This window comes from Xylocopa sonorina, chromosome 7 (genome assembly GCF_050948175.1).
Source record: "Xylocopa sonorina isolate GNS202 chromosome 7, iyXylSono1_principal, whole genome shotgun sequence".
Lineage (NCBI taxonomy): Eukaryota > Metazoa > Arthropoda > Insecta > Hymenoptera > Apidae > Xylocopa > Xylocopa sonorina.
Window position 1 is genome coordinate 3,675,467 of NC_135199.1, and position 25,807 is coordinate 3,701,273.

At 50.3% G+C, this 25,807-nt stretch overlaps 1 protein-coding gene across 3 annotated transcripts in view; it reads left to right on the forward strand.

Moving 5' to 3' along the window:
* The window catches only part of LOC143425437 (uncharacterized), a 137,909-nt gene that overhangs the window by 67,226 nt on the left and 44,876 nt on the right, over positions 1-25,807 (forward strand). Inside the window, exon 1 of one of the 3 annotated variants that reach the window (XM_076898207.1) lies at positions 8,571-8,726. The exons of the other annotated variants lie outside the window; for them this stretch is intronic. Within the exon in view, the coding sequence (XP_076754322.1) occupies positions 8,607-8,726 (120 nt within the window). The 5' untranslated portion in view covers positions 8,571-8,606. Of the gene's footprint in view, positions 1-8,570; positions 8,727-25,807 lie in introns of those variants that run through there. 3 annotated transcript variants of the gene reach the window in all.

Sequence of the window (25,807 nt, forward strand, 5' to 3'; positions counted from 1 at the left end):
ATCGCGAGCAGCGCCACGGGGAAATTCAAATTCGATTCAATGCTAGAGGACGATCGAACCCGACGCGTACGGGACGACAATTTTCTCTTCACCCCGCACTGGCAATTTGTGTACCAGCTCGGCCCTGTTCGTTCCCAGCTTTTGTTCGCCCTTTTTGCTCGTCCCATTCTTCTTCTTCTCTACTTCTTCTTCCCCTTCAGCGTGGTCCTCTCTCGCTGGAATTCCATCCCCCTCCATCAGGACTCGCGAAATATCTCGACGCATTCCTGCGCAGCGTGCCGCGGTCCGATTTGTTCTCTTCTGCGGCCTTAAGGACTTGTTACGACTTCTCTGCACCTATGCAAGCTCACCTTCCCATGGTGTTCCAACAACGAATGCTCTGTCATACTTTAAGTTGATGTCCTTTAAAAGTATACGGAAATCGATGGACTCCAAAGTGGGTAAAAATACACGGTAGCTTCGATCGTCGTTAGACACGGAAACCAACCATAACTTTAGTAACTCGCTCGCCTCGTAATAGGAACTTAATAATAGGAACATTTCCACGCGATGCCTTCCAACTATTCTCGCCTAAGAGGAGCCTCGCTAATACCCGTAACCGGCAGCAGATGCCGTCGATCCCGTTCCCAGATCTTTCACGTCGGTTTACACGAGACGCCCCCTGTCCCGTCTCTTACCGCTTTCTTCCGGTAACCGTCTATTAGCGTCTCGACGCGGCGACGGAGCGGTTCTCGTGGAAATTGCGCAACCGTCGCGGGATCTAATACGCCACGGATGGTTCGACGAACGGGAACAGTTCACTCCGGTTCGACGAGCTTCCGTCGTCGACCTATATATTTCGTTATCGGAGTATGCGTCGTTGGCTCCGGTTTTTCCTTCGCTCCGATAACGCGGTTGTGCAGGTCATTCCTCGTCGAGGGTTGCGCAACCGCGTTTCCGGTACCATCGACACCGTTCCTCGTTCGTTCATTGTTCTCCGAACGGAAGACCAACCAATACCCCTCGATCCTTTTTGCTCGGAGGGAAAACCATCGCGTGGATATCGGAATTCTTGTCGTTTCGCAGTTTCAACGTGGAGAGCCTCGTTGAATACTGCAGTTCGTTGCTAATGAGATAGGTAAAACAGTTTTACAGGTTGTGCAATTTGATTCTAGACGTACAGTTTCGTGATAAATAAGAGTAGCGGCGGTTTGCGGCGATCGAGCGTGGAATTCGAAAGGTTTTGCTAAATTTATTTTAGTTCGATCGATTGGTTTGGATTGATGGGAAAATTTGGAGAGACACCAATACGGAGTGTGAAATGTCTTGTTTTTAGACGCGTCGTCCGAATGCAATTTTATTACTGGCAGGCGATTCGTTTGACTCGATTCGTTGGAGCGATCCGTTCCTCGCACGGCCTCCTCTAGATTGGTTTACGCCGGTTTCAATTTGTGGCGCCGTCCGCGAAGCTTCTTCTAATTACCGCTAATTAGAGCCGATGCTGTAAGTGTCGGCCGCATTCTGCTGGCTCGTTGAAAGGAATTCCCTCGACTATTGGCGTCGCCTAGTTTCCAGGAACGTCACTTTATCCAGAAACGGGACAGGGGTTCTGAAACCGATACCGGCGCTTCTTCTTGCGTTACATCCACGTCAAGCTCGATACTTTGCGTATCGGTAATTCCGATTGGAACACGTCGTGTAGAGCGTTCTCATTCGATAGCTCCGTTGCGTTCCTGTAATTTCTCGCGTTCAACTCGTATTTGAACGCACGAATTTTTCTAGTTCCGTACGAGCACTTACAATTAACAGCTCTCTCGTTTTATCGTCTTTTCTCGTATTTGCAAACTCAATCCCTCCAATTAAATATAAATTTGAAATAGAACGTTTCAATTTACAAATAAATTCGTAAATGTAATTCGAACGTTAAATTCAAGGCTTAATCGAAGCGCTGTATTCCGTTTTAATTGGGACCCCGTTCATCGTCGGTGATTCTTTCGCACATATTTGTCGAAAAGATGGGAGAGAGAAGGGAGGACGCGTTCACGGTGTAGCACGCACGCTCGCTATTTATCGCGTGCTAAAAAATTCTATTTCACGATGTATTTTTTTACGCGAGGCGGCAGGAGAAACGAGCGCCGTTGAAAGGAAGATTAAAAAGCACCCAAGAGCGTGCTCGTGCCTACTGTAGACGCGTTATATATGTATAGAAGGGACAACGGGGGAAACTCGGTCGCTGGAGTAATCGCGTAAGTCTTTCACCTCTGGCGCGAGGGTTTACCAACGAGTATGACGATTCTAGGAGAGGTTAAATCGGAGGGCCACATGCGCGTTTCACTGGGCGTGGCCGGCGGCTGTACTCGATTTAATCCCCGCGACAACACCGTCGAGGCACGGGTCCGCGTTGCCGCAGGATCCTCCGCCGCAGTAAACTATCGAATTCACGGGTCGATATCTCGTTAAACCGCCCCTAAACGCGGCCCACGAAAAACGAGCAACGCCACGCTTAGCCTGCCATTATTTAGAGAAAGTCCGTGATTTCGTTGCCACCGCGATGTTACGGATTCCGCTGGAGAACCGCGGGACGCGATTACTCTCGCGATCAACCGAGAACGTTACTTTCGAATTGCGTTCGGCTGACACTTTTTGCTACGCTCGTTTTCACGCTCGACGCGCCAGCTCATTTTTACATTTTCCGATTTCGTGTCAGCGAAACTTCTTAAAAATCGCTGTCTCTGGACCTGTGCGAGCACCTCCCGCCTCGATTTGTCAGTCTCTCGTACGGGGCACGGCACCACCTCGTTTTTCAGAACTGGCCGGCGCGAGGGAATTCTGAAAGGACGCCGAGGTCCTGTCGTGGGATAGTCTTCGCTTCCCAGGGACCCTTTTGGCCTCGCGCGGCGTTTATTTCTCTACCCCGTCCCCCTCTGCCCCCGCGCTCGTTCGTACCTTGCCTCCTTCCGCGGGCGAGAGATGTAAATCTTCCGAGATGAACTCTTGCCTCTCGCGTCTGCCGACGAGACTTCAAAGCTCCGAAACGTCTGGCCAGGGTTGTTCCGCTTCGTGGTACACGGTCGCGAGCGTTACAGTATCGGGTCCGTGTTAAAAATTAACGACCCACTTTTTCGTTGTCCATGAACTGGCGACCAGCGGGCGAATTCGCGGGACTCGTTAACGTCGTTTCTCGTGATGGAACTCTTGAAACGTTCGCGACGAACGTGGGAGGAATTTCGAGCTACAGTTTCGCTTTCGATGTACAATCCTTTGCTGCGATCGATCGCTACGAGGGAACGATCTCGACCCTGAATTCAAACCCCTTTAATTCACCCGCGTGCTCCGTTTTCTCTGAAACTAGGAGGCGCGCTAGGCTCGTCCCGATCGGGGCACGGTCGCGTCGCGAGGACGAAAAAGGAGGACGCGTTGTAGACCTCCGTGAGAAGAGTTCGGGATTTCGACACATTGTTCCCGTTCGCGGCTGCCTCGGCGGCGGGGCCACGAATTTCTCGTATACTCCCACGCGTGCCGGGTCGCGAGGCTCGATCGTTCGAGAAACGCGAGAGAGGCCAGGCTTCTCTAGGTGCATTCAACTCGTCCCGTGGCCGCGTTGGTGGGGTTTAATGGGCAGCATGACGTCCCGCGAACACCGGCAATCATGACTTACGCGTATCGACGCGCGAGTGCCTCGAACGCGCGCGAACCGCATAGGACGGCCGCGCATAATGCCACGGGAACGAACGCTTCAGTCGTGGCCTGTTTCAATTTAATGCACAATTGCACGGCCCCGTGTCCCGCGCCCGTGTACACTCTCCTTTCTTCCCTCCGATCGGCCGCTTCGGCTGGTTGGCGTAAGGCCCGTTCCACCGTGCAAGCGTGTCCACCGTCCGTGTGTGTGGCCTGGTTCGCGTTTTCAGGATAATGCAACGCCGCGGAACGGGCTCGTTGTTTCGTTCCCCGTTGGCGACACGTCGCGCGATACCACTCGCGATACCGCTTCCCTTTTTAGCCGACCCGACGCTCGTGCTTCGATCGCACTCCGGTCAATTAGGTTACTACGAACCTCCAGTTCCTCGCAACGGAAGTAAAGAGGTGTACAAACGAAAGTATAAAAAATGCATGAGATTCAACGAAACGCGTCATGCCAAGCGTGAAACGCGCCTTAATCACGCCAGGAGATAAGTTCCTTCCGCTTAATCTTCTCTAAAATCGTTAAATTAGTGGCCACGTTCGCGCAACTTCTCGTTCTCTTATTAAACAACTAATTATATTTATCATTTCGTTAAGGGGCATGAAAATGCAAAAGCCGGCCAGGATTGGAATCTCGCAACGAAATTGACTCGTATTTCGTTCTACCTGATCCTTCGAGGCTTGTCCGAACGATGATCTCGAGCATTAAAATTCAGAGGATTCAGTCTACCGGTCGAACGTCACGCTGCGAACCTCGAAAACGAAACGTCCGGTACTGGTAGCGTCGTTCGGGACACTTCGATCCGTGCTGTTTCCCTTCGTTTAAAAGCCGATATCGGCAATCGCGTTACAGAATCGAAAGAATGCCCGGCGATTCTCTCGAATCGTTCTCAGCGCGCTAAATTATCGGGAGGCTTCTTCCTGGCGTTGTTCTCGGAAAACCGCTATTACCAACGACCGATAATCAAGCGATAACGATCGTTCGTGTCCAGCGGCGAGAGTGTGCGGCCGGGTAGAATGCATTTCGCATGCACCACGGTATCCCAGATTACGCCGCGGAGCGCTGTTAATTGGTGCACACAGCACGATTGCGCCAGGATGCAACGGCGGCTGCATTCTCCTCGCCGACCAGCCCGAATTCTTCGCGAGGCTAAAATCGAGCACGGGCTCCGATTCTCCGCCCGCGGATAATTACTCGTAACCGGACACGTGATTACACCTGGTAGATTATACGCTGACAGGTCGCTGAGAGAAACGAAGGCACGTGAAAACGTGGCGTTCTCGTCTTAATTGGAACGGGGAGTGGGAATTTTCCTTTTTGGAGAAAGTACGCTTTGCGCACGTACATCCGTAGGGAAGGTAAACGAATTTAGAACGTAAAATCAGCGAATAATAAACGAACGAACGTCGCGATATTCTCGATGTCGATAACGTTCGATGGTACGCCGCCATCGCGGTCGAAAGGCTCGAAGAGTCAAGAAACCGCGCGCGTCGTTTTCCGGTTCGATGCCGAACCCAATATTGCACCGCGTCCCGTCGACTCACCCCTGACGATATACACGGTACACGTTCGAGTGGTCAGGATGTCCCGACGTGGCTCTCGTCGATGACGATGACGCGGTTTCGTCGCGTGCTCCGATCGAACGACAGCATCGTGGCAACGAACGCGGAGGCGAAATCAATTAACTCGGCCACGCGTGTGGACGCACACGAACCTGACCTCCCGTTTCTCCCATTGTACGGGGCGCGTAGTGTACGACGCGCGGGGGTTACGTACTATAGGTGAGCCATCCCCGTACGCGGTGAACACTGTGCAGCCCAGGGTTAGCCTGAACGAACACGGCCTGCACCGCGTACATTAGCCGCGTGGGTTGCCATGGGCAACCCATGACTAACACACGTCCCAGCATCACGTGTCTCTCCCAGGGTGTCTGTCCCTTTCTCTCGTGGTTCGCGGCCAGTGCCGTCTCCGCTAGGGATGCTGTACACGTTTCGCCTCGATTTCGAGAGACTTGCTATGATTTTTTCTTATCGCGATGCTGCGTCGTTGTTTTTCTATTTTTTTTTTTTTAGCAGAATTTGTTGCGAAGAAAAATTGTTCGATCGAATATCCGATGGTTGGAGGAGTTTCGAGACAAAGTACTTTGGAGCAAGATGAATTGTTACGAATATTTTATGCTACAAATTTGGTACGATATCTAAGACAGTTGATTATTATTGTTACTTATCTTTTGGTTAATTAGAATAATGAGAATAAGCAGGAACGTTGTTGAGCGATACGTAAAATTATACCTGGCCATTTTGGTTCCGTTCGCTTGCTACGACACTGGTGGGTCATTCCTCTTCGTCTTGCGAGTTATGTCTATCTTTTTCTAAGGTATTTCGCTTCTTCAAGTGTTCGTGCCCTAGCATCGGGCTTGCTGCTCTTCTCCTTGTCGTTCTTATCGTGGCATACTTGCCATTTTCCTCGTCCCTCTTTCCTTCTTGATCGTACCCCGGCCAGGGATGTAACGTGGCTCATTGCGATTCAACGGTGCGTGATTTACGCGTACACGGCTTACGTAATATTTCCCCGATTCACGTGCTGGTCCGAATTATCGATTACTCGGTACGTCCTCCGCGACTCGTTCATTTTATCAACCCCCGTGGTGAGCGGTGGTTCCTCTTCCGAGACGCGATTCGACGTTAGAAATCGTACAGCGTCAAGCTTTTTTATTATTACTTATCTTCATTCGTCGTGGAAACAACTGACGCTCTCGTCCAGCTAACAAAAGCTTCCATTCCCAACGAGTTAGGGGCACGTTAATACGAACTTGGACGAATTCCAACGTGCAATCTCCCTCTGCATTCCTCGCCTGCTCCTTTTCCCCCTCTCGCGAATAACGCGACTCTTATCCGTTGTTATCGGCGATTCGTTTCGCCGTACGAATCCGCGGCCTGGGTCCCGCGTAGGTGCTGGCATAAAAAGCTGAGATCCCCGGCGCTAGAAGAAAGTCGCTATTTCTGGTATCCCTCGGGGCGTTAGATCCAGGGTCTCGACTGAAAACGGATCGTCCCTGAACTCGTAGCGACTCCGAGCGAAAGGGAAGGGGTCATGGAACTGTCGGAGAAGGGAGCGAACGGGCGAGTTGAACAGAGACGAAGAGTTTCTGGTGGGGGTGTGGACGAAGGACAAGAGCGGCGGAGGCAGAGAAACGGAATAGGGATGCTGAGAGAGAGAGAGAGAGAGGAAAAAAGAGAAAGAGAGTGAGCGGGTTCGGAGCTGGGTGACGCGAGGGAGACCCATTTCTGGCCACCCTCGTTACGCGCTTTCTCTCCCTTTCCCTCTTTCCCGCGCTTGCTGTCCAGCCACCGGTGGTGGTTGCCGTTTTCCGTAGCCAAGCATACGAATGGCGAAAGAGACAACGGGGGGTGGCAGCGGCGCGGCGGTGGCGAAGGGAAAACGTTGCGACGGAAAGGGAGGTCAAGCAGAAGCGCGAAAGAATGGCGACGATGGAAGAAAGGAGGAAGTCGAGGGAAATAGAGCTGGGCCAGAGCTGCGCGAGGGAAGGTAGACGGGATATAAAGAGAACAGCGTGGCGAGCACCGGCGGCGGGTAGGGGACAGAGAGTTGGCAAAGAAACAGAAACGAACGAAACGGAGAGGGAAAACGCGGGAGCGACGAAAGGGTGGGCAGAGGATAGAGCGCGGGCCAGGGGATGCATGGGGTGGCGAGGGGCTGCACGGAGGTGCGCGAAGCGGCTCCAGAGTGGGACCAAGACGCGGAACCCCGCGCGTAACTACGAGGAGGAAGAAGAAATTGAGGGGAGAAAGATGAACGTCGGGTCTGACGAATCACTGGAGAGGGACGGGAAATGTATGACGTGCCTATGACTAACTGAGAAGGAACGACGAAGAAAGAGGAAGGGAGAGGGGTGCCGCGAAGCGCGCGAGAGGGACGAAACGACGAGTGGCGGATGATTCAGTGAAAAGAGCGAGAGTGAGGGACGGAACCGGGCCCCTCGGGTGTACGAGGGAGAAAGTACACAGAGAGCGGTTGTCGAAAAGAGAGGGAGAAGGCAGACCGTGGCACGTCTAGGTGAAACGGAGAGAGAGAAGGGAAGGCAGCAGGGACGAGACACAGTGCGCCCACAGAGCCGCCTCCATACCACCTCCAGCATTCCCGGCCTGCACACACAGTTGCAGCTGCACCGCCGCCGTGGCTCGCTCGTGTGCACACGCGAGACTGCGCGCGCGTCCCGTCTCTCGCTCGCAATCATCTCTCGCCGGTACGTTGTGTGTTAACGACGCGTTCTCCTCTGGATATCCAGTCGTATCGCGTGTGGAGTTTTTCACCTCGATCGTGTCTCGCGAGAGTGTCGTGTCGAAACGTCCTCCGGTTTTCCTCGTGACCATCACGCGAGGAGAATAATCCTCTCGTTCGCCGAGGGAGAGAAAGAGGAAGAAAGAGATAGAGTACACCGTGTCAACGTTCGCCGGACGAAGCTTCCGGAGCAGGATCGCTCTTCGATAATCGTGTCGGTAGAGAATATTCGAATGAAATCAAATCGTATCCATCGATCGGTGAACTGAAACAGTGAGGAAAGTTCTCCAGTTGGATTTGCGCTGTACGATTCGCGCACACGTGCATCCTTAGCCGGGTACACGCTGTATCGAGGGGTTCGATCGCGAACGAGGCTCGATAGCTCGTTAGCGCCGCGGGGATATCGTGCAGTCGGTCAGAGAGTCTTTGACATTTGGCAAATGTCAACGGCACTCGCTGGCGGAGTGACTTCCGCGTAAACGGAGCGTGGCCCCGTGACAAACGACTAGGGAACCCGCGGTTTTCCTTTGCTTTCGCGTGCCCGTTCGAACCCGGGAGACATGTGATCTCGCGTCAGGACGAGCTACGAGCAAGGTCGAGCAAGAAGATACTATTAGCCGGTCACCGCGATAAAGACTCGAAGATGGACTGGATGAGGAGGCAGGACATCAAGGAGGAGTCACCGGAAACTCCTACCGCTTTGACACCGGATGAGCCAGACGAGTGCTACTTCGAGGAAGACACCTCGATAGACGAGGGCATGGTACGTGATTCGCGTGGCTATTGCCACTGACAATCGAACAACCGTTCGTCGAGCTCTTCGGCTCTTTCGTCTGTAAATTTCAATCGCCTCGAGAGGCTGCTGACTCACGTAGCGAAACGAGCGTTCAGCGATCCTAATTTCGATCGATTATGTCGAAAAAGTTTTCACTCTGTTGGAAAGTTTCGGGGAGGATTCATTCACAAATTTCAGCGATAACTTTCCCTGATCTCTGTCACTTGGCACGGGTGAAACCGGTCGTCGCGAAACCGACGATTTTCGATTGCGTAACACCGTTCGAAACTAGTGTCACCGTACACGCGGTTGTTCGTTGTTAATGGAAAAACCGGCACGTGAATTTAACGCGCCGCCACGCATGGCGAACCTTTCGAAAGTCTGCTCCGATCTTCGCGCCGATCTCGTTTCGTTCGCGTTGCTTGCGAGGAGAGCACGCGAGATATTACGCATCGATTTCAATGAAATTTCGTAACACGATAAACGAACGTTTATTTAACTAAACTCGTAAAACGCATAGCGATGGTAAGGGAAAATTACAACGAGATACATTCTAAAAGTAAACGAATCGAGCGTCTGAAAGATATCACGATTATTGCATTCTATAAATATCAGAACAAGATAGGATAGAAAACATTTATAGTTATATCCGGCCGTAGCTTCGAGCTTGACCTGCAAGCTCACGAAGCTACGTTTCCTGTTATTCAGTTAAAACACTCTTTATCGTATAATGGTCCATAAAACGTGAAATGGTCGAGAAAACAACTGCTCGACTGGCTACCTATCTCTCTGTCAATGTAAAACAGTCAATTTTTCTTCTCGTATCAATCTTCTTCTAACTTTATGTCCATGAGAGCAAACTTCTTGTCGAGACACGCAGAGTACATGTAAAATAAGAACGCGAAATGTAGATACCCCGCTCGTATCTAATATTAATCCCCGGTACACTGTCAGCCGATGTGCGTTTAATATTCTACACGATCGGTTTCTCATTCTCGCCCTCTGGCATGCTTGAAAAAGCACGCCGGTATCTCGATCCGCCTGGGCAGCTCGATTCTATTACATATGCGTTTCCTCGCAATTATTGCCCGGAGCCGCGCGTGTCGTGAATCCACGGCCAATAATAATTCAAATTAACGATGCTCGTGTTACGTTGGCCCACGGTCACGTAATTCAGCGAGCCTCTTTCTTCCGGCCGCGAGGCAACCACGCCGCGATCCACCGGCGAGGATTTAGGTCTGCCATTAATTCTGCTTTATCTCACCTTGACCCACCCTCCCTCGCCCCTTTTTAATCTTTACGAGGCTGAGCGAAGTAAGAAGTTATTACGACGCTTCCTTCCGCCGCGGCGAGGCGCGCCGTAATTGTTATGATTTTACCGGCGAAGTTGGCGCGGAGGAAGGTCTTTTATTCCTGCGTTTAAACGGTTCATGGATCTGTCTCGAAATTCTGCGGTAATATCGTATACCGAGGACATTGTTCCTCGAACGTATCGTTTCGACGAAGGAAAAATGTTGATTTTTCACTATTCGCAATTGAATTCTCTGTTATCTGTCTGGGAATTCCTGATGTTCGTCATTACTCTTTATCATGGACGATGACACGATCCGTTTCAACGTTAGAGGAAATGGTCGAACGCCGCGGAAGCGTCGCGATTTCGTTGGATCGACGAGTCCTTGTCTCGAGTTACCTACCTTCTGCGTGGTAATTGGCACGCGGGGTGGCCCGAGGAAGCGTGCCCGGGCCGTTAAGGGAAATTCGAACACGTGTCGCGCGAACCCTTTCCTAGGGCCGACGCGGCGGCAGGGCGCGAACGTTGCACAACGGGCCTAAGTGGGCAACGAGAAAATGGGCTGCAGTGTAAAGTTACCTCGAATCTACAGTTACGGGCATTGTTGCGGCCGTTCTGTTGCCTCTGGAGTGGCTGCTTGAATTACGGCCCTGAAGCCCCTCTGCTCGATGGAACACGGAACGGGCGTGTGTGCACACGGCTTAATGCGTGCCCGCGATATAAACATTTAACGCGGCCCCCGCGAACGATCGATAGCTTGATCGTAATGGGTTTTGAAACGCGCCGCGATCAATAGGGCCTACCGTTGCGTAAAGGGTGTGAGAGAGAGAGAGAGAGAGAGAGGGTGAGAGCAATGCGTGGGAGGCAATGTGGAGATCTCTCGCGTTCGCAGCTATTTTCTGACGTTAAGACGGTGCGAATGGTCGAGCAAACTGTACACGGCTGTTCCGTTAAATATTTTCCGCGATGTAATTTTTTCCCTTTGGCCTTAATTCACTCTTGATACAATATAGTTAATGCTAGACTTATACCGTTTCAGATCTCCCCTTTTCCAACTTTTTGCGCCCTATAATAACCGTAGCGAAATACGGCGAGCTCCATTTTCAAACTTTGCGCAAGGTTTCTTAATCCTTAGTAGCTTGCTCCGGTATGAAATGCTTATACTGCTTGCGTTATGCGAGTAGAATTACAACATTCGCGTAATATCCGTAGCTTTTAGTACACACGGTCGTCTCTTTTTATTTTCTTCCCTTTTTTTTCACCACAACGCACGAACACACTTTTTAGTCGTCGTGCGTCGTGCTCTTAAATCGTCTAGATACTCCGAATTCCCTCATCGTATATAAATCTCTCGATCAAGACGTTCCGCGTATCCTGAAAAACAAAGCGGGGCGCTCTAAAGCTAGTCGCTGACTCACCGCTTCAGCTCAACGCTTCAGCCACCAATTCGATTCCATTCACCGAAACCATTCCTCGCGCACTTTCATCCCCGCGCGCGACGCAACCCCATTCTGAACCGGGCGGAAAAAAAATCGTGTTACAGATTACGCTAATTACTAGGGCCGCGTGTAGCCCGTGCTCGTTATCTGTTTCGTGTTTTCGTCGGTACGTGCGCCCACTGCGGCAGATAAATCGAACGAGGATCAGCGACGCTACGCGGTTATCGCGAGTTCGTACGAGCAAAGACGGAAGTCACGTCAGACGTGGCCTCTGTTCAGTATCACCGTTGCGCGCGGGCTCGTTTCTTCTTTTTTTTTTTTCTTCTTATTCCATTCTAGAGTCAAGCTCGATAAGAGGAAACGATAGAAGTCGCTGGAAGCCGGTCCGAAACCCTGGCAACGCGCCGCGTCGTGCTTCCAGACCGAGGCCGAGGGCATCGTGGATGATTCAGCGCCAGCTGCGTGGCCAGGGGCCGTCTAAACTCTCTCTCTCTCTCTTTCTCTTTCTCGTCTCCGAAATTTGTTAGTCAAAATCGGCGGGGCGGAGGTGGACACTCGCACGATCGATCGATCCTCCTCGTGTCGCGGCTCGAGGGACACGGGGTGCTCCTTCCCGGAGTCCGTGGGTCTCTCGATCGCTTTGCCCTCGTCCGCAAATTGCTCGTCAGGATTTATAGCTCGCCGCGCCGTTTTTTCCCCTGTCGATCGTGAACGATCGCTCCGCGGAATTGGTATAATTTATGAATCGCGTTGGTACACAGCGTGCTCCTTGCCTCGGTAAATCATGCGGTGTCGCGTGATTACCCGCTATCCTCGTGTCCTCCATTTTTCTCCTCGTCCCGCGGACAATGTTGCACGAAAACCCGAGGAGTTTTACCGTGTCGTGGGCGTCTCGGTGGGATGTCGTAGAGAGAGAGAAGGAAAAAAGAGGAGGAAACTGTATTACGGGACCTGGATGAGACTGTTGATATATTAGAGTGGAAGTACACGGTGCCCTACGTGAAAGAGGCTAGCCGTGTTGTTACGTTCCATTCGGATGGCACGAAAGATCAAATAGGCTCCTGAAGGTTAATTACGCGTTCTGTTCTAGTTAGAACGGATTTCGTCTGCGTCGATTCGAGTACACCCTGAAAACGTAACCCCTCGAAACTTCAAACGTCCAGTGCGACGAGACCGTGCGGCACGGGATGCCCGCAGTTAAACCGATTTCCACGAACGCGAAACGGGGTTGGATGACGGCGCATCCAGCCGCACCGCGAGCGTCCGGAGATGGAGGGAAATATAATTTCAATCGCGAGGAGGGAACGCTGCGGGCGTATAACAGAGGGGGGTGATGTTGGCAACCAGTCGTCGTCGCGCCAGACCATCGCTCCCCGTCGTCGTGGGGGATGAAGCATGACTCACGCGGACTCCTGCCACCCCTGTTTTTCGGCTGTCTCGTGCCGGGAAATCCACCCCAGACCAGGGTCTCGCCCTGACGGATCAACCGGGACGAAGAGAGAACGAGCATTATCATAATCCGTGTCGACATAGGCCGTTCGATGAAAAGGCACGGAGTCACCCGTTCAGGTGTTGCCCGTGCGTCATTGTTCGTCACGTCCGCGGAGAGGATCACGCTCGCGGTGATCGTGACTCGGGGTGGATGGTCACGGTCGATCGGTACGCTTTCGAAGTTAACGCGACGGCTCTAATTCTTGTTTACGGAGACGAGAACGGAATCAGGGGGTGGGGCATGGGCTGATTCATCGCGTGGTCTGACGAAATTGTAGCCTGTTTCCTTTGATCGGCCCTCATGAGAAACTGGGATTCATGGAATGGGTCGATGTTAAGTACCTAGCGAGGGGTGAATTCGTTTATTAGATTCTCGTTAGCGTGGACGTATGATCGGGTGGGTGTTGCTCGTTTCCGTTTTCTCGCGAATGTTATTAAAGCATTGTTGTATTTTCATTCGCAGCGAGATAGTTAGGTTCCTAGATGATAGGAAGGAATTTTGACCAAATGCTTCTGATAATAGTCCCACCATCCATTTCTACGCGATTCCTAAAAGGGTCATCGGTACATCGGAAGACTTTCCTTTGTCAGTGCGATCCAAATGAGTTCACACCGTAGAATTTCACACGAGTGCCCAGTAAGAAGTTCCGACTCGCATTAGCATACTGAAGCAATATCTCAAAGCACTCTCGTCCACGTCGTTCGCGACAAAAACCCTGTAATTCGTTCGTTTTTATCGTCCAGCTGGATTTCGAATCGCTGAATTAGATATAAGGGTCGCCGGTGGACGGGAAAAAAGAACGTTTCCGTTCACACAGAACTAAGGAGGCCGCGACGGTGTCATCATCGCGTTTGCTTAACGAATTAATCCCATTATTTTCGTTCGTGTTTGCCCTCGATGGGACGGGCGGAGGGGAGCGGTTGTACGGTGAAACGGCATCTGGAAAAGCTCGCATCTGCCGCGCAACACCGAGAGGCGAGTCTCGATGTCGAAACGAGATTACGAGCCTTTCGAAGGCGGAGGGATACGGTGGATTTATGCGCTTCCTTGGGCGCGCTCGAGCCGATACGTACGCCTTCGGATGATCATTATTGCAAAAAGACGGGGAGGGGTGGTGGCTCGATTCGCGCTCGTCCACCCTCGAGAGACCACGAGCGGAGGTTATCCTTTATCATTCTCGATTCAATCGATCGCCACGGTGAAATTACTGCCCGGTTTTGGCGGCCAGCTGGAAATCGGGGAATCGTTCTCCTCTTATCTTGATTCCACCCTGTTCAATTAGCACGAGCTTCCTGAAAGCTCGTAATATACGTGCTTGTTTAACGCTCCTTCTTTTATTACGTCCCGGTGTTTCAGTTTCTCATTCGTCTTGTTCGCGGATCGATTCATTTAATTCGGTCGCTCGCTCGAGTTTTTTCATTTTTCAGATCAATTACTTGTTTATGAATACGTAGCATCGGCGTACGCGCAACCCACGTCCGTTCAACGAGAGTTTGCAATTCAAATTATACAAATACGAGTATAAAATATTCACCATTTTATCCCTCCCGATGTCGGACACACACCCATAGTTTCCCCGATATATCGGTGCCCGTATTCCGATTTTCGCCCCAGAAGCTCTCGCATTTGAAATTCATACGAGCGCATCCCGCGTATCGAGACGGACGTAACGCGACGAACAGTCGGCCGTGTTGGCTCGAAGCGATTTGCCAAACTCGAGCCGACGCGATATCGATTCGCCAGGCGGATGGACGGACGTTTTTGCGAGGCCCGGCTAGGGGATTCTGCGACTGGTCGGCTGGACGGTCGCAAAAAACACCGCGCGGAAGGACAGAGAAAGAGGGAAGGATCTCGGCGTGGGCGAACAGTTATTATTGCTTGGCGCCAGACTGGAGGGGTCCCCATGCTAAGAACGTGTTCCAACTTCGCTATGCTCTCTCGCTTGCAGAAAGAATCGCAGGCGAAAGCGATGGAATCATCGACAGCCTCGGGGATACCGTGCACTTTCGACCCCCTCGTCGCTGTTGCCGATCACACACGTTTGATACCGCGCGTCTATTGTTCGCTCGGAACCATTCTGATTGCCTGGCGAAACTTTCCGAGACCGCTCGTTTATTTACGAACGAAAAAATCTCCGATTGTTCGCAGATACGTACCTGCGTCTCGTGATCGCAGCTGATAACGTAAAATTGGGTAACTGGGCGAACGGATGACGATTCAGTCGCAGAAGGGGTTCAGTGATATCTTTTTGGAACCTCTCCACGGGTCGATTATTCAGATTTCTATACGGTTAAATTGGAACGATCCTCGCGATGGTCCTCGTAAATTTACCGAGGAATAGTCACCGTCGGTGTACCTATGGAATTCTTTGGGTGGACTGGTTTGCTGGAGCTTTACCTGAACCTGATTAGGTCCTCTCTGGAACGTAATTTATCACAAAGCAGAGGGTCCTCCTCTTAGTCCCGACCGTGATGTCCGACAAACCTTAAACGATCGCTACATTTCGACAAAAGCAACCGGGTATATTCTTCGACCAATTAAATATCTTTCAATGTTCGACATTTTTCTCCCTTTTCCCCTGTCCGAGGAAAGAAAGGACGGTCGATCCGATTGGATAAACGTTTTCTTTATTGGAAATTCCACGTTCTTGGGATCGTGTTAAGCGAAGCTGTCCTTTTTCTTGGTATCTATGATTTCTCTCGAATCGAATTCTTCGAATATTCTTCTCGTGTTACTGTGACTTTGATATTTTCAGAAGCCTCTCGGATAATGTACACGCGAAAGATGTTTAAAGCTTTCGATAAACTATTATCGAGCACTTGAATTATCAATTTAAAGACACGCTTCGTTTAAATATTTAAATCTTTCCACCGATTAAAACTATCTCTTCTATCAAGCAATCCTCCATATACAGAGAGACAGCATAAACTCCCATAAAATCTCTTCAGTCGCATCGCCAAGTTAACCCCGTCATTTGTAGACTCGAGCTTCCATTGAACGATCGTCGGTTGAAAATTAACCGGAACAATGCCATTCGGCTCGTCGTCGTTCCACAGAAGCCAATGGCTAGACTCGTTACGGATTCAATTACCGCGGGCCCATCACGGGAGGTTCGCGGAGGTACCCTCCTGGATTCCATGGCTGGCGCGCGCGATACTTCCCCGCGCGGACTTGCCCCAGTGATAACGTCGTACGCTCGTAAACCGAGTTGGCTCGCGATCTTCAGTAAATTCCGACCGACGCCGCGTTAGAATCCGCATCTAACGAGGCTCGCCGCGGAGGGCTGAACAATCGCGGAACATCCTCCGGCAGATAACCCCGACCGCGAGGGTATCGGCTTTCTTATTGTCGTCCAGCGTGCAAAGGGAACGTAACGCGAGACATAGCCGCGGTAAAACGTCGCGGACACGTTACGATGCCCGTTTCTACGCTCATTCTTCCCTGGATATAACGGTTTTACGAACGGATGTAAGACGCACGGTTTTGTCTTAACGCGCGTGTACGCGATGTCTGAAGAAATCGGAGAGGAGTTGGATGAACCCTTCACGCGGAATCGTCTGCTTGGTAATCGAGTCGAGGCGCGAATCGTAGTAATGGACGTTCACTTTTAAGACACGCGTTGCTCTCTGTTTAACCCGCTTACTGCCAGACAAGTTTAGACCGTTTTGCCGTGGACGCAAAGGTTTTAGGTTAAATTTATACTTATTCCGTGGCAAAGTAAATTTCCAGAAATTCATAATTTGATGCAAGTTGACCGTCAGTTTGAATATTTTCATTTTGCCTGGTACGTCGAAGAACGTGTTCCCATCTTGCCGAGAGGTTCCTCGAACCGTCCACCCAAGCTCCGTCGTCTTCGTACCTTGAAGAACGATGCGAAAGGGGTCGGGCTGGTTGTTCAGCGACACCACATGTGTCTCTAATAGGCTCGCGGACAGACTGGTAGCGCTTATCTTCACCGCAGTCCTCTCTGCTCTTTTGTGCGACTCCACTCTCCTCGACGAAGCGCGGCAACCCTCTCGTTGAGTGATGGACGCGTTTACTTACTCCCTATCGTTCGCCGCGACCCCCCTCTGAACACCTTATTGCGCATAATGGCACAGGTATTCGATGGGTTCTCCTTCAATTCGAGACTCCATGCTCTCAGTTTCTTCGTGTCATCTCAATCCACGTAGAATTACTTTCGACATTTTCCACCAACAATCGCTCAACACCTTGCGTAGTATGCAAAACCACCCCGTGGAGTACCATCGTCACAATTCCGCGTCCCACTCGACGCAGCTTCAGCCGCGTTGAAACGGGCAGGTTTAAACAGTTCATACAGCTCCTCCGCGCAGAGGGGAACGACTCGGAACGGTGTCGATTCCTCGATTTCTCGTCGACTCCCTCGAGAGGATCGAGAACCGAGTCGAATCTTGCCCGGATCCCAACAAAGGGACGGATTTCTCAGGGCATCGTGGCACGGGTTCCGCGGTACGGAACGAGGAGGCGAAGATGCGATGAAGAGACAATGCCAGGATTACAGACTCGTCGCGTCAAGGCCCATCGTCGGTTTCTACCCGTGGCACGGTTGGTTCGGCTCTCCCGGGCTCGCGAAAGGGTGGCTTTTCACACGGAAATGCCAGCACGACACTCCGGGTCCCCCGGATTAATCGAGCGGAACGAGAAACGTGAACGTTCGACGAGCGCGCGCGGCCCCGCGACCCGCGATCGTTTCTCATTGTTCCCTGCCAGCGGTGCCGCTGTGATTTTCAGCCGAGCGATTCCCTGGCGTGCTCCTGATTAAACCCGCGATTGCGAAACCGGGGAACCTGTTACCGTTTCGCGATCGGAACGATCGGCTGTCGATTGCTTTTTCAGCCGGTGGATAGAAATCTTTCGACAGAGGAGATTGACCTTTTCGATGCTCGACGTTTCAGAACGGGCTGGTACACGCCCTTTCAAAACTATCGGAACGCTCGTTCTTGAACAGTTGGCCTACGTATCGCGATCGATATATTTTTTAATACAAACTGACAAACGAATACCAAGAGAAGACGAAGGTACTCGGTAAGAAGTTTGTTGTTTTTCGAACGTTGTATTTCTTAAAAGCCTGGTGGTAATGGTTTCGAGTCGAGATACGGAACCATTATACGTTTCGAACTCCCGAAAACGTAGAAAGCCAGGGACACGATTCTTTACCTCTAACAATGAGATACAGATATCTTTTGGCACGGCGGGGGATGCGAGAATGGCTGGAAAGTCGTAAATTTTGGTTTAATATGTTTTATGGGTTGTACTGGTGCTGGGTATCCGGTGGCTAGGGAATATCAGAGCTATAAAGTGAATTGTCTAGTTGAATTATGTGCCGCGATATTGGTGTTGCGTTCGTGGACTTTTCATTTAAACCGTTTTCATTAATTTTCGCCGGTTGTTGATAATTAACGCGATGAGTAAACTATTGCGCATAACGCCTTTATCGTTTCGTGACTCATGTCGATGACGACTGTCGTTCGTTGCTCGTGCTAAAGTATTTTTTCCCGATTTCCGACGATTCTACGTTTATTTAGTAAATAAACGAACGGAATAAAAACGTTATCGATAAACGAGCGAAAAGCATTTTGCAATCAAACAATTATCTAAAGTAGAAATAACGGATTCGTACAAAAATTGTGTCCAAAGATCCGAAGGACTGTTCTAAAATGGAAAAATAATTTTAAGTACGAAGAGGCATTACGAAATGTATCAATTAAAGAAGAAAAATCCGCGATGCGTATCGAAACACGATATATCGTAAGAAGTGAACGCGCGGTCACAGTAAACGCAAGTTGGCACGCGAAAGCTCGACAAGTCCCTCGACGAGGAGCTTTACGTGACCAAGCACGCTCGCCACGATTGCTTGACCGTGACCGCGCGTAACCTCAGCTGCTTTCAGTTTCTTCGTCGTTATTTTCTTCCTCCATGAGCGTGAAACTTTTTGACGCAAAACTTTTCGACGTAAAACTTTTCGACGGAACCAGCAATCTTTGATGGTCCGAGACGCGTTGGTCAGAAGGAACGTTCTAGGTGCTCGTTGGAAAACCGAGGATTCCGCTGCCCCTTTGATGTCGGCCAAGCCTCGATCTTTGAAGAAGGTATCACTACCGATACTCCCATCTGGACGCTACGAGGGTCTGGTAACGGGACTCGAAAACGAAGTTTCGACCAGAGGAGCTCATTACCATCAGGATTATCTTGATCTAGCGTCGAGACGACTGTTCGAAGAACTTTACGCTACGATTAAGCTATGGAATATCCTCACCTTTTTTCACCTCCATCCAGTCACGAATCTGGCTGGAGCGTGGCTTTTAAGCGCCTTTAAATTGTTTCGTTATAGCTTCTCACGGTCTTAACTCTTTTTTTTTATTCGAGGGTTGCGCGTAAACCACTGTGGTCAAGGTGGTTAAGAGCAAAGTCGCTTTTCGACTGGAATGTCCGAAGGTAGGAATCTGAAATAGTTTCAGAGGTCGTTTTTCTCGAGGAGATCTTGGTGGTTAGATAGACACGAGTGCCGGTCGGAATGGGTGTGATTCAGTCGCTTTCGCTTTCAATTCCGCTCGCGCGAAAACGACCGCGAGTGGGACACGTTCGTCGTATCGCGTTATTCAACAGCGATGAGTAAGTAGTTGCGATCTCGTTCGACGTCGATTAGACCAGAATGTTCATTATCGAAAGCTTCGTATCGTTCCGAGTGTATAAAAAGTTGAGTTTCAATGGAGCGTCAAACTCTCGAATAGTCGATACACAACGTATAATCGAACCGTGAATTGATTTACGGCTCGCTTCGAAGTAAGTCGAACCAGCGAGTTCACGCAACTTTGGTACTTAATCTGTTGGCGCTGGTGGGAATTCGGAGACCCTTCGAGTGCACTTATTTTTATCGTTGCCGTCCGAAATCGTGAGCAGTCGCTTTTATTTTCGACGCCGAGACAGTTTCATTGACATACACGGCGCCCCATTTCTTTCGCCTTTCGAGGGTGAACCGTACTCCCTTTATGGAGTGATTACTCCCGCTTTGAGATGAAGTCGAGGTTTTCGGATGGCTTGTCACAAGCTCTGACTTGTTCAATTTCTTCCTGCTCCTCTCCCGTTCCTTTCTTTATACCTCTCTGCCACTTTGGAGATATAATTGGAATGGCTCTCGTTCCTTTTATTAATTTCAACTTTATTTAGTTATATCCGCGAGTGGAGAAATTTCATTGCGATTTATTTAAAGATCGAAATATGTTTTTCTCTCAAGAAATGCTGGAAGCGTTCTAGAACGTTTTATATTCTTGAGAACATTCTTGGCTTAATCTCCGAGTTTCCACACGCGTTTGAACTTCCTCTTCACGTGCCATTAGAACATTCCAATGGGAATTCGTAATCGCATTCCGATATGAACAAACAATCTAGGTTGGAGCCACGTTTCTCGATATCTAATATTGGCATGTATAATTGGGTTCGTTCGAAGCAACCGTACAACAATTCCAGTATACTCCGTCCATTATAAAAATCGCTAACAAAAATTCCAATCTGTCCAACTCTGATCGTTTTCTTAATATCTTACGAGTGAAACTCGCTTTAGACATTTTCCAGAAATAGATCAAATCTATGTCAACTACTCGCAATCCACGAAAATTCTAGCGCCACATTTCTACTCGATTTTTTCGAACGCTACAGCTTTTCTCAAGCACTTTTAGTCGGTGGAATGCATTCCGCAAACTCGACAAACGACTCGGATCTATTTTATACACGAATCCTTACGTCTCTCGAACTCTTTTCGAACTTCAGGCAGATGCACTTTTCGATCGAAAGTTACTGTCAGTGGATGATCAATCGAGTCCACGGTATACCTCGAAATCGCCGCGTCCCTCCTGTTTCTATTTACAGGTAAACCGAGCGATGTAACCCCGCGCGATCGTTGCCCGAGGTAGACAGAGGAGGAACTCGATTCGGGGTCGTCCGCATTAGAACTATTCGTGCTTAGATCGCGAAGGTTGCGAGGAGAATGCAATCCGCAGATGTCGAGCAGCTGCCGCGGCAAATTGCCTTCGTGTCTCGCATTTAATCCCGCATCGGTAGCTTCTCTAGGCGGCGGTGACGGCGAACCGGGACGCGGCGCAGCTGGCAACGGACTTTCGAATTCGACAATGCTCCTAACTGTGCGCCACGGAATATCTCCTGGTTGACGTCGAACGCCGGGGTGCCGGGCTTCCGGTCTGTCGACCTTCGTCCCGTTTTACGACACGGTCCACGCTCGATACGCTTTTCCTTTTAGGAGCGAACAGTGAAAGGGTTTCCAGTTATTTTTGGAACCTCCAAAGCCACCGATGGAATACGTAAGTAAGCGTGCCGGGACGAAAATAGACGGTCCCGTTCGGTTTGACAATGCCACCGATTGATTGGCTAAATTGGTGCATCGAGGTTCAACGTTTCCCGATGTCGAAGGTTGTATGTACGATATTTTTCACTTCTAACATCGTCGATTCATTTTTCTGCTACGATATTTCGAGATTAACCAAGGGTAGCTTAACGCTACGGGAGCCAGGTAGCATGGAGAGGGTGCGCGAGGGAACTTTGGAATTCCGGCTCGTTACACGAAACACGTTTCGGTCCGCCTCTGACGACGGAGTTCGTTTCGCTCTCGACTTCTCTTCGTCGGGTAACTCCGCTTAATCGCTCGCACCCTCCACGCGATTTTATCGGGCGATATTTTATCGAGGGTAGAAGTCGGGCTAACGACGGACCAGGGAAAAAGTTTCGTAATCGTTTCGAGAATTTTGTTCGCCGTCGAGGATTTTCGTCGAAGGCGAGGGGGACAGATCGAAAATCAAGCAACGGTCGAGGGTAATTATTACGGGGAAAGAAAAGGAGAAAGGTACCGCGAGAGAGGCGAGACATGGGTGGATCGTCAGGTATCGTGACTCTCGGTGGTTTTATTTTAAGATTCCTTCGTGCCGCCGCTTGTATAATGCGGCACGATGTTGCGTTCGGTTGCGTTAGGTCCGTGCCGCCATTGTCCAGCGGATTGCCTCGTAAAATCTAATACTTTGTATTCGGATTAAACGGGTTTAGGGGCTCGTAACAAAAGCGACAACCCCCGGGGCGCGGCAGAAATCATTTCGTTCCGTGGCGAGTCAAAGGGAGGCCCCGAAGCGAGATGGTGTCTGATTACGTTCGTTTTTATTCGACAAATGATGCTAGTCTCGGAACTCTTTTTTCGTTTTATATTAGATTCCTTACGATACGAGTGCATGGTAATTTGTCATTGTAACATTAAGATAGCAATTGAGACAAAATTGTTGATGGATACATACCGTGACGATTACGATATTCCGTTTCACGTGTTATCTAGTCTCGCTCGAGACTTGAATTCTTTCCTGGTTGAGACTTTCACGGAAGAGGAGAGCCGTTGTACAGAAATAGATTCTTGTATCTAAAAATAGAGGCTTTCAAGCGAGGTAGCGATTATTGACCTGTTCGAGATAGTGACACAAGGTACCCGAATGTGCCGCCCAGATGTTACAGCTGATGTATGTTATTGGCGTTGCACGAACTGTAATCATTGCGATGAATCGCAACCGTGGAATATCAGTGGCGATTTCTGGAGAGCTTGAAACGTGGGAATAGAATTGGACGGTTCGGTAGTTCGAGGTAAGAAAAGGATTCGACGGTAGAAGCAGCCGAAAATGGCTTCCAATCAAAAAATTACCGTCTGCTTCGCTTCGAGGTGGGCAAAAACCGCAAAGGGTTGCCAGTTTATCGAGTCACGGCGATCTTCTTTCCGCAGCTGAGCCTTCTCCGGAAGCGCGATGGCGGAACGAATCGGTGGGGTTGCACCGTGTCGATCGCGAGACAAGCCCAACGATACACAGGCCCCGTCCGCAAGGTTAACAGCCGTTTCCGGAAAGTTGGTAAATTGTATGCGCGCCAGCGTGGCGCGTGCCTCCGCATAAATTGCTGGTGCACGCAACCCTTTTTCGCGCCCCTCTCCCAACCTACGGCCGGTTGTTCCCCTGCGTGCACTCGACGCCTAAAATAAATTCGAACCGCTGCCCAGGGCCAGATAATAAGCCTTATCGCCGTCGCGTAGCTGCATCGAGATTAATCGCGAATTTAAATGCGCTCGCAGGGCTGATACGAGGGGTAGATTCGTGCGACCCCGTCGTTTCGCCTGGCCCTGATCAGCCCTCGGAATTATCGTCGAACGGAGTCAAGAGATAACTGGCTAATTGAATATCTCGCCGCGGTAATCGATTGCTTTCTTCGAGCGACGATTTTGGTGGGTTAGGGTGTTGGTACAGTGACACGGTTTCTGTAATGCAACGTCTAGTTTATTATAGTTACGTAGAGTCGGATGATGTATGGCCATCGAAATTTATTCTGGTCTTTTTCGGTTTTAATAGACTCATTTCGTTCGTTAAGGAACGATGGTTCGCCACGAAGGATATATCGCGCGAGCAACAAGTTTCACGAGTTTTCTCGCTAGGTGGTCCAATAACGAGACACAGGTTCAAGGAGAAGAATGTTAAGTGCCTGGTTCTATTTAGTCTAAGGCGCCTTTAATCCGCCGCGAGCACGTAGTTTTAAATAACGTCGGGGAATTTATTTGGTTGCACGGGAAAACGTGCACGCGTTTGTGTATACGCACCGAACGGGAAAACGTAATTGAGAAAAAAAGCACAGTCTGAACTCGCGGCCAAGGGAACCGATTAAACGCTGAAACTACTTTAAAAATCCCAACTCCGTGTTAATCTTTATCGCCACTGACACGATTTTAACAGCAACAACGTTTCGTCATTGTTATCAAGCCTGCTTTCATAACGGTCGAAGATTACGGGCAAGTGGTTAACCTTACGCGCACGATAATTCCATTGAGGGGCCGAAACAAATTCCAATCAGGCCCCGGCTATTATTACTCCGACAATCGAATCTGCATACAAGGCGCGCACGTAACCTTACCGTAATAAACTAACCCTCGCGCGTTATTTTATTTCCAAACGCCCCCCTTCGGTATAGTAAAAGCACGCAATTAAAGCGCTATTGTACGCCCATCGCGTCGAAAACCGAAATATCATCCCCCGCGGGCACGAAAAATATTGACACGGCCGGAGTGGTCGCCCGTATTGAAACAACGCGCTGCCAAGAGGGAAGAAGACGGAGAAGAAGAAGAAGAATCGAGGAAAGGGCGAAGGAGAAAGACGGGTATGGAAGGTTGAAAGTGAAAAGAGAGGGAAGCACGCGGTGGTTGCGTGGGCGTAGGCCAACGCAAACAGAGGAACGCGTATCAGGTACAATAAGTTGTAACAAATGGCTACCTCGGTCGTTCCCTTCCCTTTCTGTCCCTTTCTTCTCCTTTCCCGAGGAAGGTGTACGCCACAGATGGTTACTGAGTAACGGAGACAGACCGGCGGAAAGAGGGTGAAGAAGAGGACGGGTGCCACGCCTGGGTATATAAAAATATCGGGCGACGGTGGGCGTTTAAATAAGCTTCCAGCCACGTCTACTACCGCGAGAGAGTCCTCGAAAACGAGAGACGAGAAAAAGGAGCGGTCCGCTTGTCTCCACGTGGAATGAGAAACGACCCGCGGTAGGATATATCGGGTTTTATGGGGCCTGTAAGAATCTACCACCCGCCACTGGCCACCAAAATGAACGCGAGCCTCAATAATATTATCACCGCTTTCCAACGGGGGCTGCGCGGCTAGTAAATTACAACCCCTCCGATTCCTGCGATTATTTAATAATCGCGTTACGAATTTACCAGGGAATATACCGCCGAATCCTGTTTACCGTTGATTTTATTGTTCTTTACGAGCTTTCTGGTGACGTTAGTTAGAGCGCGTTAATGGCCAGCTTTAACCCATAAGTTGCGCTATGTTGGAACTAGATTAAATATTTTACGAGCTAGTACTTTGCAATCCCCGTTCGTTTCGCGCAACAATATACGCATATGCACGTACGAGTAACACCTGCATTCATCCTATAAAAGTTCGCCTACGATTCGGTATCGCTTGTAGAAAGTTTCGTCGAAATTTAAAATGCAGACGCAGAAAGGCGAAAAAAAGTTGCTCGAACGATGAAACAATTAATAACTCACGACAGAGCGAGCCCATCGGTAAGACGATAATTGAGCCACTCGGAGCCGAAATTGATCAACACCATAAAAGTTGATCGACTGGTTTCACATGAAGTTGATCATTAATTGCAGCGTACGCTACGTAAGTAAATTTTCGAAGCTTATGGTAAATGCGAGCACGCGAAGAGAGACGCGAAAAGAAGCTGGATAAATTAGGAGCGTAGATCTCGAGGAGGGCCGGTTTAATAATCTGGCGATAAGGAATGCCGCGAGATACGATAATGGCGTGGCACTTATACTTTTTGTAAACAAAAGGCCCGCGACGCGACTCGTCTCGAGGCACTTCCGCCCGGCGAGACGGCCAGTCGTCGGTTTCCTCCGGCTGGCGCGCTCATTGTCGCGCTTGACGCGCGCGCGCAACACGATCGGAATGAGAATTTCGGTCCCGATCCGCAGAGAAAGTTGCCAGGCCGGTGCCGCGGCAATAATCGCGCGCGCGTTCCAATCGGATCGTTTCGATTACGAGCGCGTCCTTTTTCTTCCCCTGGCTCGCGTAATTATTTCACCACCTTTTGTCTCTCGATCACTGGCTCGCTTTCTCTTCGATCAGCCGAGGAAAAACGGGCACCCCGTCCGACGCTCGACGTCGCGTTTGCGAAACTCGTTTCCCACTTTGCCTCCTCGTATTTGCCGCGCGATCGAGGCGTCACGCGATAACGAACGGCCGTGCAATAACCGATGCTTATCGATCGATGCTCGCGCATACGATCG